The sequence below is a fragment of the Trichechus manatus genome, unplaced genomic scaffold (genome assembly GCF_000243295.1).
Source record: "Trichechus manatus latirostris isolate Lorelei unplaced genomic scaffold, TriManLat1.0 scaffold00053, whole genome shotgun sequence".
NCBI classification, from domain to species: Eukaryota; Metazoa; Chordata; class Mammalia; order Sirenia; family Trichechidae; genus Trichechus; species Trichechus manatus.
This window is the reverse complement of record NW_004443989.1, coordinates 7,139,171-7,153,101: the sequence shown is the minus strand read 5'-3', so window position 1 is coordinate 7,153,101 and position 13,931 is coordinate 7,139,171. Positions and strand designations below refer to the sequence as shown.

The following is a 13,931-nucleotide window of genomic DNA, read 5'->3' as shown; positions in this document are numbered from 1 at the left end:
CCTAGTTGCTCTCCCTATAATGTGACAGCACACTCCTCCTTTCCACCCTGGATTTCTGGGGTCCACTCAACCAGCTCCTGTCCCTTTTTACCTTCTCATCTTGCCTCCAGACAGGAACTGCCCATTTAGTCTCACGCATCTACTTGAGCTAAGAAGCACACTCTTCACAAGTATCATTTTATGTCTTATAGTCCAGTCTAATCTTTGTCTGAAGAGTTGGCTTTGGGAATGGTTTTAGTTCTGGGTTAACAGAGAGTCTGGGGATCGTGTCTTCTGGGGTTCCTCCAGTCTCAGTCAACCATTAAGTCTGCTCTTTTTACTAGAATTTGAGTTCTGCACCCCGCTTTTCTCCTGCTCCATCAGGGACTCTCTGTTGTGTTCCCTGTCACGGCGGTCATAGATGGTAGCCAGACACCATCTCGTTCTTCTGGTCTCAGGCTGATGGAGTCTCTGGTTTATGTGGCCCTTTTTGTCTCTTGGGCTAATACTTTCTTCATTCTCCTTTGCTCCGTGTGGGTTGGGACCAATTGATGCTTCTTAGATGGCTGCTCGCTAGCTTTTAAGATCCCAGATGCTACTCACCAAGGTGGGATGCAGAACATTTTCTTAATAAACTTTGTTATGCCAATAGACCTAGATGTCCCCTGAAACCATGGTCCCCAGACCCCCGCCCCTGCTACTGTGTCCCTCAAAGTGTTTAGTTGTATTCAGGAAACTTCTTAGCTTTTGGTTTACTCCGTTATGCTGATTTCCCCTGAATTGTGTGTTGTTCTTCCTAGAAGGGCTTTTTAACGAGTCTTAAGAAGCCCAGCTCGTAGTAAGCATGTTCAGCTGATGGCCGGGTAACTCCTATCTTTGGAGATGAAGGCTTCTGAGAGATCGAAGCACCTCTCGCTGACTGTGCCTTTCCCTGGTGAGATCAAGGGGTCATGGCATGGCCAGCAGTGGGGTAGTTGTGTCTGAGACGTGCTTTTTACCATATAAGACAGAACACGGGCAGGGCCTGCAGTCAGAGGAGAAGTTACGACGTTCCATGGGGGGTGGGGGCGGGACAATTTCTCATTCTGACTGAGGGAGGAGGTCAAAGTCTGTCGAAGATTGGGGTCTGGGATGCGAACCAAGCTCTTGTGAGTCTGGTCAAGTGGAGCACTTCCCACTGTGCTCTTCAGTACTGAGTCCATGGTTTGCAATAAGATGAAACTATGGAGCTGGGTCACGGAGAACCTCGGACTGACAGAAATAGAGGTAGAAAAATAGATGGTGGGGGAGAGAATGAGAGTATGAGGGGAGAGAAGGAGGGAAAAAGAATGAATGAATGAATGACTATGAATGGCAAGAGAGAGGGGAGAAAGGGAAAGAGGAAGAAAGAACCAGACAGAGGACAGAGAAGAAGGGAGAGTCCACAGAGGGAAAGCTAGAGAGAGGGAGAGAGGACCGAGGTAAACAGAGAGACAGAGAGAAAGGGAGACAAGAGAGAAATGGACAGAGCAAAGAAGAGACAAGGAGAAATAGACACGAATAAAGAGGAATCCAGAGATGGACAGACAGAGACATGGAGATATACAGACTCACAGACACACAGAGACACCCACGACAACCACATGACCAGAGCCCGATGCAGTGCTGTTGCTGGGAATCAAGATTGTTAGGGGACAGAAGGCTGGGGCAGCAACTTTGTGTGTGTGTGTCTGAGTCAGCTAAACTCAGAGCTTTCCCTGAGATAAAATGAGCATTCATCTCTCTTCCACCACCCACTCCCTGAAGAATCATTAAGACAACAACAACCCAGCTTGCAAGGTCATCATGTCTGCCCAGAAATTCTGGGGAGTCCAGCACAAATTATTAAAAAAGCGTCTCTGACCAGCCTCCCTGCAGCCCCCCGGGGCAGCACTTCTGTGTCCAGGATCAAAGGCTGCAAATAATGAATGAGCCTGTACTTCCCAAAGAGCCCTCCAGCAACAGCTCAACCTGTGGATGGTGTCATCTCTGCTTTGGCTGAGCTCAGAACCAGAAGGGATGAGAGGGGAGGGTGGGAAGATGGGGAAGCAGGGAACGCAGGGGCAGGGGAAGGTGGGGGAGGGGAGGGCTAGCAAGTACCAGTTTAGGCTAGGGGCACTTCTGGGGCAGCTCTGGCTCCAGAAGAAGGAATGTGTTTGAGCAATCAGTCGAGAGGGAGAGAAAGAGAGAGAGAGAGAGACATTTCTTTCGCTCTTTCTCTTTCTCACACACAAACCCATCTTCGTTTCAAGGCTGAGAATGGGATCTGTCAAGACAGCACTCAGCCGGACCAGTTTGTACAGGCTAGAACTCTGAGGTGTATCAGCCGCCGAGCAACACTTTGGCCATATTTTCTGAGAAGGTCCAGGAGATTGAACTTGGTCACAGTGGCTCTCTGCTATCCCGACCCCTCAACATCCATTTCCGTCTTCAGGGAAGAACCTCCTGGGTTTCACAGGGGAGTTCTCATGATTTAGGTGTAGCTTACCCCACATGGGCTCCAGGGTGGGCTCACGCCCCATCCTAGCCTATCAGCACATCTCATCCCGGCTGTTCGATTTGGTTCAGTGATGCGTCTGTGTCCCAGGCTGGCTCACTGAGACTCAGTCTGGGACTGTTGCTGGTGCTTTTAGTCGGGAGAGAGGATACAGGGTAGGATGGAGGACTGGCGTTGCTGGTGGCCCTCTTCCCACTGCAAATCCTGGCCTCATGTTCCTTAATGTCCTGGCTCTTGCCTGTCACCCACTTCCCCCAGACTGGAATTCTGTCCCCTAACTCTGCTGGGATTGTTTTCCGTTGCAGGTTGCTGTACTCCAAATGCCACTTTCCATCTGCCAGACAGGATGTCCTTCCCTCCTTGTCAATCAGCTACCCCACTGTGGTGGGCAGCCATAGCCGGGCACATCATCTCCTTGACCCTCAGCCAAGGCACCCTGAGCGGGAGGCTCCTGACTCAAGCTTAGCAGAGCAGACCCGCCCCTGGAAAGCTGAACCTTGGGCCAAGTGACCCAGGAATAGAAAACAAGTGGAGCTGGTGTATTCACCCTGTGAGATCCTGAAGTGCCAACCAGCCAGTTACTTTTACCTAGAGCCTCCACGCTGTCCCCATTCCTGCCCGCTCCCAGCCTAGTTCCCAGATGATCTTCAATTCCACAAACTACACTTAGAGTCTTCCAGTAAATTCATTTTTCTTACATCAGCCAAACCAAAAAAATCCAAAGCACTTGCCGTCAAGTCGATTCTGACTCATGGCGACTCCATGTGTGTCAGAGTAGAACTGTGCTCCATAGGGTTTTCAATCACTGTGAACTTTTGGAAGTGGATTGCCAGGTCTTACTTCTGAGGCGCCTCTAGGTGGATTCAAACCAACAACCTTTAACTGTTTGTGCCACCCAGGGACTCCATTTACATCAGCAAGAGCTGGTCTAATCAAAGAACCCAGACTGGGTTCTTCCCATTTAGTGGGACCTCCAGCTCTGTGTCCCAGACACCTCCACTTGCCCTGGCCCATGACATTAACCCTTTCATGCCTGGCAGCATCATCAGTTCCAATGGCATCGGCAGAGTCCCAGGCTGAGCAATGTCAACCCCATTTTAATTCATTCCATACTCCCCAAGGAGTTGCCTTTTCCACCTCCTCTTTTAGAAGTACAAAATTACGGTTAAGCTCCCCTAAAGACATCCTAAATTTCTATAACTACCCCGTTGCCTGTTAAGCTACAGGTTTTCCCACCTAAGTACTTAGATAAAGCTTTCTCTTTGATGTTTAAATTGCATACTTCCTTCACCAGATATCAAGCAAGAGAGAGATTAAAAAAAAGGGAGAAAAGGAGGAAAATGAATGGCTATTTCCGATTCACATCATTATAGGATTTCGTATTATTTCACCATATTAGCTAGTGCATCTGGCATTTAGGAAAGTTTTGTTGTAAAAATAAATCTGCGTTTGTGATGGGAAAGGAACTTCCCTTTCTTCTCTGCCAGCTCACTCCATGGTGACGTGGCTGCCACAGAGACTGTGCCACGTTCTCAGGTGTTTCGAATCAAGGAGATAGGACACATGTTTATGATAAGTGTATCTAATACTTGATTATGTGTGCCTCATCTGAGAAGGAGATTCAATTTTGGAAGAGAAAGATTAATAACTTGCTTTTGTGGAGACAAGCAGGCATTTGAACCTGCATGCTGATTTAAGTTTATTATGAATCCACACGCCATCAAGAGCATCTTGTATCCAGTAGCATTAGATACACTGTAGGTAATGCACAACTTAATTAGATCCCATTATAAAAACACACTTTAAGCATCGGACAGAGCTTAAGGAATAAAGGTAGAGAGTTTTGAAGACTTTTTTTTTTTTTTTTACCTGCCATTCTTCAGGCTAAAACCCAACCCAAGTGGTCCACTTCTAAGTACCAGGCAGCATCTCTGCTCCTTTCTCCTCTGACAGCTCAAAGGCAAGTAACACTGAGCAAAGAGCATGGGCTTTGCCATCAGATTGTTCTCAGTTTCAATCTGGATTCCTCTGCTACCAAGCTGGGTGGCCTTGAGCAAGTTTCTGAGCCTCTCTGAATTCAAAATGTCCTTATCTGTAAAGGGAGTTAACTAACACCTTTCTCCACCACCCATCTATCAGTTTGTGGTACTGTGGTGGCTTGCATGTTGCTATGCCACTGGTATTTCAAACACCAGGAGGGTCACTCATGGTGGACTAGTTTCAGTAGAGCTTCTAGGCTAAGACTAGGAGAAAAGGCCTGGCAATCTACTTCTGAAAATTAGGCAATGAAAACCCTATGGATCACAGAATATTTTCTGAGACTTTGACTAGCTTATTTTGGATGTGTCATCAGGAGGGATTGATCGCTGGAGAAGGGCATTGTGTTTGGTAAATTAGAGAGTGAGATAAAATGAAAGAAACCCTCAGTGAGACAGACTGACACAATGGCTACAACAATGGACTCAAACATACCAATGGTCACAAAGATGGTACAGGACTGGACAACATTTCACTATTATACATCAGGTCACCATGAGTCGGAGCCAACTCCATGGTAACTAACAAAAACAACACCTTTCTTACAAAGTGGTAAGGATAAAACAGGTCAAGTGTCTGAGATGCAGGAGGCCACAGATGGTGGCTTTCTCTCTCCCTTCGGGGACTCATTTGGGAACACAGCCTGACGTCACTCCCCTGGGCTGGTCTGTTGCTGAGAACCAGGTGCACGGGCCCTCTCCTCAGCTACTGAGCCCCGTCCCTTGGCACCATTCGCCACAAACTCTTCATTATGACACATTCCTCCACCTCACCCAGATCGTTAACAAGTTTAATTTAATGGTATTTTGCTCCTGACAACCATCTTCTGCAACCGGAAAAGAAAAGCAATTCCCCTCTGCCTCCTGCTCCCTTACCTGATGGTCTGACGCTGCAGGGAGTCGGGGTCTGTGGCGTTCATCGTCAGCAGCACGCTGCCCACGGAGATGTTCTCCTGCCTGGTCACCATCATGGGGTCTGGGTAGAACACGGGGCCCTCGTTGACATCCAGGACGGTGATGTGGACAGTCGCCGTGGAGCTGGGGCCATAGGAGACATCAGGGACCAGTGGATCCTCATTCTCTACTTTGATCAGCAGGGTGTGAAATGCAGAAATTTCATAATCCAGAGGCTGTAATGCAGAGAGAGGCATCTCAGGGCTGGAAGGTTAAATGCATAGACGTCCTGGTTCATAAAAGGGCAGGCTTTGTGCACAACGTGCCTGGGACATCCCACTGACAATGGGGGATGTTCAGGGGTGGATGCACGTTTTTGTGGGGCTGAGCCTGATGCAACTATGGGGTCTTTTTATGCAAAAGAATATGAAATGCACAAAATTAGGTATTTGTTGAATGAGAAATTATCACACACGACATGAGTCTTAGACACCTAGGTCCCTCTCTTCTGAGATCTCTTTATGCAACATACTGGCAATGCTGACAGGCTTCCTACCTGTAACATGTAACTGCAATTTCTGACACTCCTGGGGGCCAGGCAGGTGAGGGGTCCTGAACCCTAAGCCTCATTTTTGTTGCTGTGTGACACTGAGTTGATTCTGACTCACAGCGACCCCCTGTGACAGAGTAGAACTGCCCCATAGGGTTTCCTAGGCTGTAATCTTTATGGGAGCAGATCGTCAGGTCTTTCTAGGTTCACAATAACCCCGCCTCTGTTATCATGTTAGATCAAGTGGAAAGGAAAAGGCCAAGTTTCATTTTTAACATTCTCACTGTCTTCCCATGAAGTCTTGGGGCTCCAGTCTCTACGTTACTTAAAGTATGGCTTCTCCCGGCACAGGTGCCATGTTCTCCAGTAGGGTGTGATGTAGGGAAAAGGGTCTGAGAGTCCAAGAGGCCTGGGGTTAAGCCCTGAGCTATTTCCCCATCAAATAAGGGCATCTGGGGCATTTTCAGTTGTTACTGTGACTCGGGGGTCTCATTGCCATTTCCTAGGCAAGGGACAGGGATGCCAGACACATAGCCATGCACAGAATAGTCCTGCACAGTGACGGATCGTCTTGCCCCCAATGTTGACAGTCAGCCCCGAGGAGCGCTCAGGGCGACTCTGCAGAATGAGATGGCAGGACCCTCTCCCACGGCTGTGTGCAGACCCAGTCAGATGATGACACAGAATACCATGGATGATTCTCACTCGGTCACTCTTATTCCAAACCAGGAGAGGCTTAAGATGTAGTGAGAGTGACGTTTCCCAGAGTGGGGCTCATGTCACCGAAGGTACATGAGGTGCGTGCCAGTGAGTCAAGGACATGCTTTTTATTTTCCTGATGTTTATTAGGAATAAAAAGTATGTAACTCATCAGAAGGAGTCCCTGGGTGGTGCAAAGGGTTAACCCACTCTGCTGCTAATCAAAAGATTGGAGGTGTGAGTCCACCCAGAGGTGCCTCAGAAGAAAGACCTGGCAATCTACTTCCAAAAAATCAGCCATCGAAACTCTGTGGAGCACAGTTCTACTCTGCCACACAAGGGGGTCGCCATGAGTTGGAGTCAACTTGATGGCAACTGTTTTTTCCAAAGCATTCCACACATGATAAAGTGTACATACATGTGTGCACATACATGCACATGCCACATAAAAACATATACACACACAAACACACCGAAAACGCTGACACTGAAAAGCCTCCTGATTGCAACCGGGCCTGCCCCCCACCCAACACACGTCCTCAGAAACTCCCAGAAGGTTAGCATTCAGTTTTTAAGAGGGAACAGATGCAGAGATCTTGGTACCTAAAAGCTTCTCAGTTTTATTTTGGTTCCATCCCTGTAACACAAGACTAATTTACTACTGCATCCTCCTTTCATGGATTCCAATAACCCATCTCTGCCAATCCCAAGTGACACCAAAAACATGCAACCTTGGTAAAGTAATTTTCAAGCAAGGGTCACGGAACTTCCACACTTGGAAAACACTGTTATTCATCCCAATTAGAATGCTGGAGGAGACAGAAACATTTGGCTTGCTGGGCAGGTACAACTCGGAGATTCAGCACTCTGGACAGGGCCAGCACACAGAGTGGCCCAGGATCCTGGGACTGACTCCCTCTCTAACCACTCACCACCCGGACAGACCCAGCAGGGCACACCTGTGAAACACAGGGGGTTTCTTTCATGCCAACTCCCAGAAACACAACACCTTTCTGGAAATACAGTTAATGAAAACATGCAGAGAATGCGGAATACAAAGTCAAGACAACTGAATTTTCTACAACAGAAATGCCACCAATTTAGGGTTTTCTTGAGTTTCTTTGCTTTTAAAGTGCAGCAGAATTAGGGCCAGGGTTTGAGGCCAGTGTGGTCTGCAGGAGGGCTGAGCTGCTCACACAGGATGGACTGGGACAGACCCAGGCAGTGAAGAAAAAAAAGGATCCTAAGGGGACAGCAGAGCCCTGGTGGCACAGTGGTTAAGAATTTGGCTGCTAACCAAAAGGTCAGCGGTTTGAACCCACCAGCTGCTTCTTGGAAACCCTATGAGGCAGTTCTACTCTGTCCTACAGTTCTACTCTGTCCTATACGGTTGCTATGAGTTGGAATTGACTTGATGGCAATGGATTTTTTAAGAGGACAGTGGAGTTGTGACTTTTTTCACATCATCTTAAAAAAAAAAGAATACACACACACACACACACACACACATATATAGGTAAAATTGTGTGTATGTTGGAGCCCTGGTAGTGCAGTGGTTAAGAGCTTGGCTACTACCCAAAAGGTCAGCAGTATGAATCCACTAGCAACTTCTTGGAAACTCTTTGCAGCAGCTCTACTCTGTCCTATAGGGTTGCTATCAGTCAGAATCAACTTGATGGCAACGGGTTTGGTTTTGGGTTTTTATTTATGTGTTAGATGTTTATGCTTACGTTAGATGCATGTGTAGTTATATCTTGGACTGTATGTTTATATGTTAGATGCATATGTAGACGTTAGGCTGTGTATATGTTAGATGGGTATATTTGTATGTTAGGTATATGCTTATATGTTAGATATGTGTATGTATTAGATGCATATGTATATATGTTAAATGTATGTGTGTACATGTTATAGATATGTATATATGTTAGATGTGTGTATTTATATAGTAGGTGTATGTATGTTAGATGTATGCATGTTTACATGCTGTGTGTATTTATGTTAGACATGTGTGTTTGTATGTTAGACATGTGTATTTGTGTTAGATGCATGTGGTACATGTTATATGCATGTGTATGTATATTAGATGTATATTTATGTAACAGGAGTATGTATTTATATGTTAGATGTGTATTTATATGTTAGATACATGTGTATTTATGTGTTAAACATATGTGTTTGTATGTTATACATGTGTGTATGTGTATATTTATATGTTAGATGTGGTATGTGCATGTCATGGATTGAATTGTGTCCCCCCAAAATATATGTCAACTTGGCTAAGCTATGATTCCCAGTATTGTGCAATTGTCCACCATTTTGTGATGTGATGCGATTTTCCTGCTGTTGTAAATCCTGCCTCTATGATGTTAATGAGGCAGGATTAGAAGCAGTTATGTTAATGAGGCAGGACTACATCTACAGGATTAGGTTGTGTCTTGAATCAATCTAACCACCAAGAATGAAGAACCAGGAGGAGAGTGCGTCCTTTGGATCTGTGCTGAGAAGCTTCTAGACCAAGGGAAGATTGATGACAAGGACCTTCCCCCAGAGCTGACAGAGAAAGAAAGCCTTCCTCTAGAGCTGGCACCCTGAATTCAGACTTTTAGCCTCCTAGACTGTGAGAGAATAAATTTCTGTTTGTTAAAGCCATCCACTTATGGTATTTCTGTTACAATAGCACTAGATAACTAAGACAGTGTGTGTATGAGATATCTCAGGTTGGGCTGCCCTGATGCAGAGCCTGAAGCAGGGATCTGTGCATGTGGCACGTTCTCAGAAGAGAGGGAGTGAGGGAGCAGGATAGAGCAGGGGAAGGAGCCAAGTAAGGGTGTGGTCTCTGCGCAGTCTAGGACTCAGCCCAATGCTAGGGGGCACCCTGGGATGTGAACTGCAAGGCAGGGGTAGCCTTTTGCACAACTCCCCACTCCAAATCAGGCTCTGGCTACAGGCTCTCTCCAGGGGGTGGGAATAACCTTCTTGTCCAGGGGGCTCCCATTCTGGTGAAGGCAATTCTGCAGGTAAGGGGGCAGCTGAGGGCTGTTTGCAGCCAACCTTTGCAGCTCTGGGAGGTAGGAGCTCCAGCCTGGTAAGGGGATCTGTGGGGCACTCACATCTTCCAACACCTACATGCACACCCACAAATACACATACGCATGCCTTAAAATATATATTTACTCCCCATCACAACACTTCATTAGTTTCCATGTTATTATCTATCACTTATTGTGTGCCTACTGTGTACATACGGGGAGTGCCCTGTGTGCTTTTATACATCATCTTATCTAATCCTCACTGTAGCCTCAAAATAGTAGGAAACAGGCTCAGAGGGGTTACATAACTTGGCCAAAGTTACACAGTAGCACAGAGCCAATATTGGACCCAGGGAGTGTGGTGACAGTGTCCGAGTTGATAAAATAAACTGCTTTTTGTACCAGGTGGTGTTTCTACAAGTGATGCTGACTAGCGGGCACGCCTCTGCCCTGCCCTGCACTGCTTCATTTATGCAGGGAAGCCGTGTGGCTTAGTGGTGGGGAGCGCTGTCCTTGCTGCCAAAGACACATGGGTGGAGTCAAGTGCTGGCACCAATGCTTCTTAACTCTTAGACCACAAGCAAGTCACTGTACCTCCCAAGCTCTCAGCTTTCTCAACCCTAAAATCCTAGTGCAAAGGGTCACTGCAAAGATTAGGTGAGCTGAGGCATGAGGAGCTTTTTGCACAGAGCTTGGCCTAGGGTAAGGCATTAATAATGGGAAGCTGTTAAGATGGTGAGGAGGAGAACGTGGGATCCCAGCACTGGAGAACCACTGCCCTCCTGCCCTGGCTCTTCAAGGACATTCCTGTGTTGACCCTCGCTTAGCACTTCTGAGGGAGTGAGCTGTGAACAATGCCAGGGAGAGGGGTGCAGACCAGTGGACAGAGGGAGGTAGGAGGCGGGGAGAGAGAGAGAGAGCACAGACTAACGAGCAAGGCACACAGCTCAAGACTGTGCTTTTCTATTGTTTATTTTGTCTTGCACTACACAGGATGTAATGATTCCAGTTGTACAAGTTCCCCAGGCCAGGCCACCTGGAGCTGGGGAAAGGAGGCTGGCCATTCCCAGTCCCCCCGACAGTCTGCCCTGGCCGTCCTTTGGATTAGAAGTCCTCCCTTATCGTGAGCATACCACCTAATTAACATGCTTTGTCTGGCTCTGGGCCTCAGTGTCAGGGTTGGGAGGAAATTGAAAACGTATGCGAGGGAAGCTACAGAGATCCAGTTCAATTAATATTTTATCAAGTGTCAAGAGGGGGTGTGGACTGTTGTACGGGAGGCTCTAAAGGCTGGGAAGGCTGACCCATGTGGAAAGGATAAAAGGCCTGGGGCTTGTGGTCCAGAAGAGGGAAGATTCAGAAGCCATCCGATAGTGACTTTTGAGCCTGTGACAGGTTTTGGGATTATAGATGCTTTCTGGATGTTTCCTTCTCCTTTGAGAACAGCAGAGAAAATAGACTTAAAATGCAGGGTGGATTATATCCAGCTGAAAGAATAACTTTCCTGACCGTTGTGGAATAGGTTTCCAAAGCAACTAAGGACGTTCCTGACCAGACAGCTTTAAAGACGAAACAAGCACTCATCTGTCAGAACCACGAGGAGGTGATCCAGTCGGGGGCAGGATTCCGCAGGCAACCAGCACAGTCCTAGACTCCCACTAGTTCTGCAGCAGTGCTGGGCTGTAACTGCCTGGGGTGGAACCAGTTCTCTCCTGCCCACCTCTTACTGTGTTGTTGTTAGTTGCCATGGGTTTGGCTCTGACTCGCAGTGACCTTATGTATAACGGAACAAAATGTTGCCCGCTCCTGCACCATCTTCATGATTGTTGGTATGTTTGAGCTCATTGTTGTGGCTATTGTGTCCACCCATCTCATTGAGGGTTTCCCTCATTTTCTCAGACCCTCTACTTTACCAACCATGATGTTCTTTTCTAGCAATTGGTCTTTCCTGATGACATGTCCAAGGAAGCAAGATGAAGACTCATCATTCTTGCTTCTAAGGAGCACTCTGGTTCTAGTTCTTCAGAGACTGATTTGTTCATTCTTCTGGCAGCCCAGAGTATATTCAATATTCTTTGCCAACAGCACAATTTGAATGTGTCATTTTTTCTTCTGTCTTCCTTTTTCATTGTCCAGCTTTTGCATGCACATGAGGCAACTGAAAAAGACCATGGCTTGGGTCAGGCGCACCTTAGTCATCAAAGTGATGTCTTTGTTTTTTAAAACTTCATAGAGGTCTTTTGTAGCAGATTTGCCCAATGCAATATGTCGTTTGATTTGTTGACTGCTGCTTCCAGGGGCATTAATAGTTAATCCAAGTAGAATGAAATCCTTGGCAACTTCAATTTCTTCACCGTTTATCATGATGTTGTTTATTGGTCCAAAAAAGCAGATTTGAGCTTTCCCAGACTTCCTTGCAGCTGAGGGTGGATATGAATCCATCTGGTCAATAAAACATCATGGGAAATCTGCTGAGGGGACCCATGGGAAAGGATTTTCTTCCCTGATAAAAGCAGAGGGGAACATGAGGAGCATTCTCTCTTGCTTGCATGACTGCCTCCTTGCTTCCGTCTTAGGACACAGCAGTGAGATGATATGATGCCTGGGGCTTTGGCAGCCATTTTATGTCCCTGAGGAAAAAGTCAAAGGCCTCTGAGGTACCCATTGCTGCCAGTCCTTGACTGTCGTACCTTCGTCTAGTTATGGAGATCACTAAATTCTCTTTAACATTTAAGCTACTTTATCAGTCTGGCATTCTGTTACTTGCAGCTGGAAGCATTCCTAATGATATACTGGACTGCTGGCAACATGTAAAGCACCAGACAGCATGGCCTGGCCTGCGTCTGGAAGGCTGTCCTGGGGCTCTGACCCAGGTGTGTGAGAAGCAGGGAGAGCTCAAGGCCCTTCTTATTAACTCATGTGGCTTCTTACTGATTCACTTGGCAGACAGCGGGAGGGAATGAGAGAATCTGTGTCCCAATTCTGAAGCAAACTCCATGCCCTGGTAAGACTGAAGCTCACTGAGGAATTCCCTCCCCAGAAATCTGCAGGGAGGGCAGACGTGCTGGTGGATACTCCTTCTTCTCAGGCAGGGCTCCTCACCAAGGACTGTGCACCGTGGACACCAGAACTCCCAGGACTCTTTCCCTCACGTTCTGACTCAGCACGTCTGGGGAGGGCCCAGGAACCTGTATTTTAACTAGTATTTCTGGTGATTTATATAGATGCTAACATTTGAGGACCATGGTGTTACGAGCAGAAGCTGGAGGGTGGGACAAGGAGAATAACCCTTTCCCTAAGTATAGTTCTGCTTGTACTTTCTTTTCTTCACACAGCAGTGAACACAGGTTGGGGAGAACTGTGCTCCCCAGGGGTTCATGGGAGGGATGTACATTTACCTGAGTTTTGTCTTCATGCAGCAGGTTTGGAAAGTTGCCCGACAGCTCTTTAGATGTAGGGCTACCCAGGGAGGCCAGCTAGTGGCTATGTTATTTTACAACTTTCACAGCTTCGAATCAATAGCAGTGACTGCAGGAGGCCAGTGGCCAGGTCTCTCAGCAGTGCTGATGCTACTGTCCCACTGGGGGAGAAACTGGGAAGATCACATGTTTGCGGCTCAGTTTGGATGAGGTAATGAAGAGGACAGGGCCTGAGAGAAACCCAAGCCCTCACCCTCTGGAACAAGCCGGAAGTGTCTCTTGGATCTGCCACTCTCCACGGCCCGGGAACTGCCCCTAGAGGCATTGTGGAACTCTGTTAGGGAAGTTGAGTATATGGTTCTGTTGTAGACAGAATAAAAACCAGTTGCCGTTGAGTCGATTCCAACTCATGGAGACCCATGTGTGCCAGAGTAGAACTGTGGCTCATAAGGTTTTTAATGGATAATTTTTTGGAAGTAGATTGCCAGGCCTTTTTTCTGAGGTGCCTCTGGGCGGACAGCTAAACATGCTAACCATTTCACCACCTAGGGACTCCAGACAGAATAAAAGCCCCCTAAAAATACCCACGATGACTGTTCTTTTTTTTTTAATTGTACTTCAGGTGAAGGCTTACAGAACAAATAGTTTCTCATGAAACAGTAGTACACATATTGTTTTATGACACTGGTTAACAACCCCACAACATGTCAACTCCCTCCCTTCTTGACCTTTTTTTTTTGGTGAAAATATACATAGCCAAAGATACACCATTTCAAAAATTTCTACATGCACAGTTCAGTGACATCG

The 13,931-nt window shown here is 47.0% G+C and overlaps 1 protein-coding gene across 3 annotated transcripts in view; it reads right to left on the bottom strand.

Moving 5' to 3' along the window:
* Positions 1-13,931, bottom strand: part of CDH13 (cadherin 13) — a 1,198,041-nt gene that overhangs the window by 100,274 nt on the left and 1,083,836 nt on the right. For all 3 annotated transcript variants that reach the window (XM_004377722.1, XM_004377723.1, XM_004377721.2), the window contains one exon: positions 5,407-5,660. In XM_004377722.1, coding sequence (XP_004377779.1) covers positions 5,407-5,660 — 254 coding nt within the window. The remainder of the gene's footprint in view (positions 1-5,406; positions 5,661-13,931) is intronic.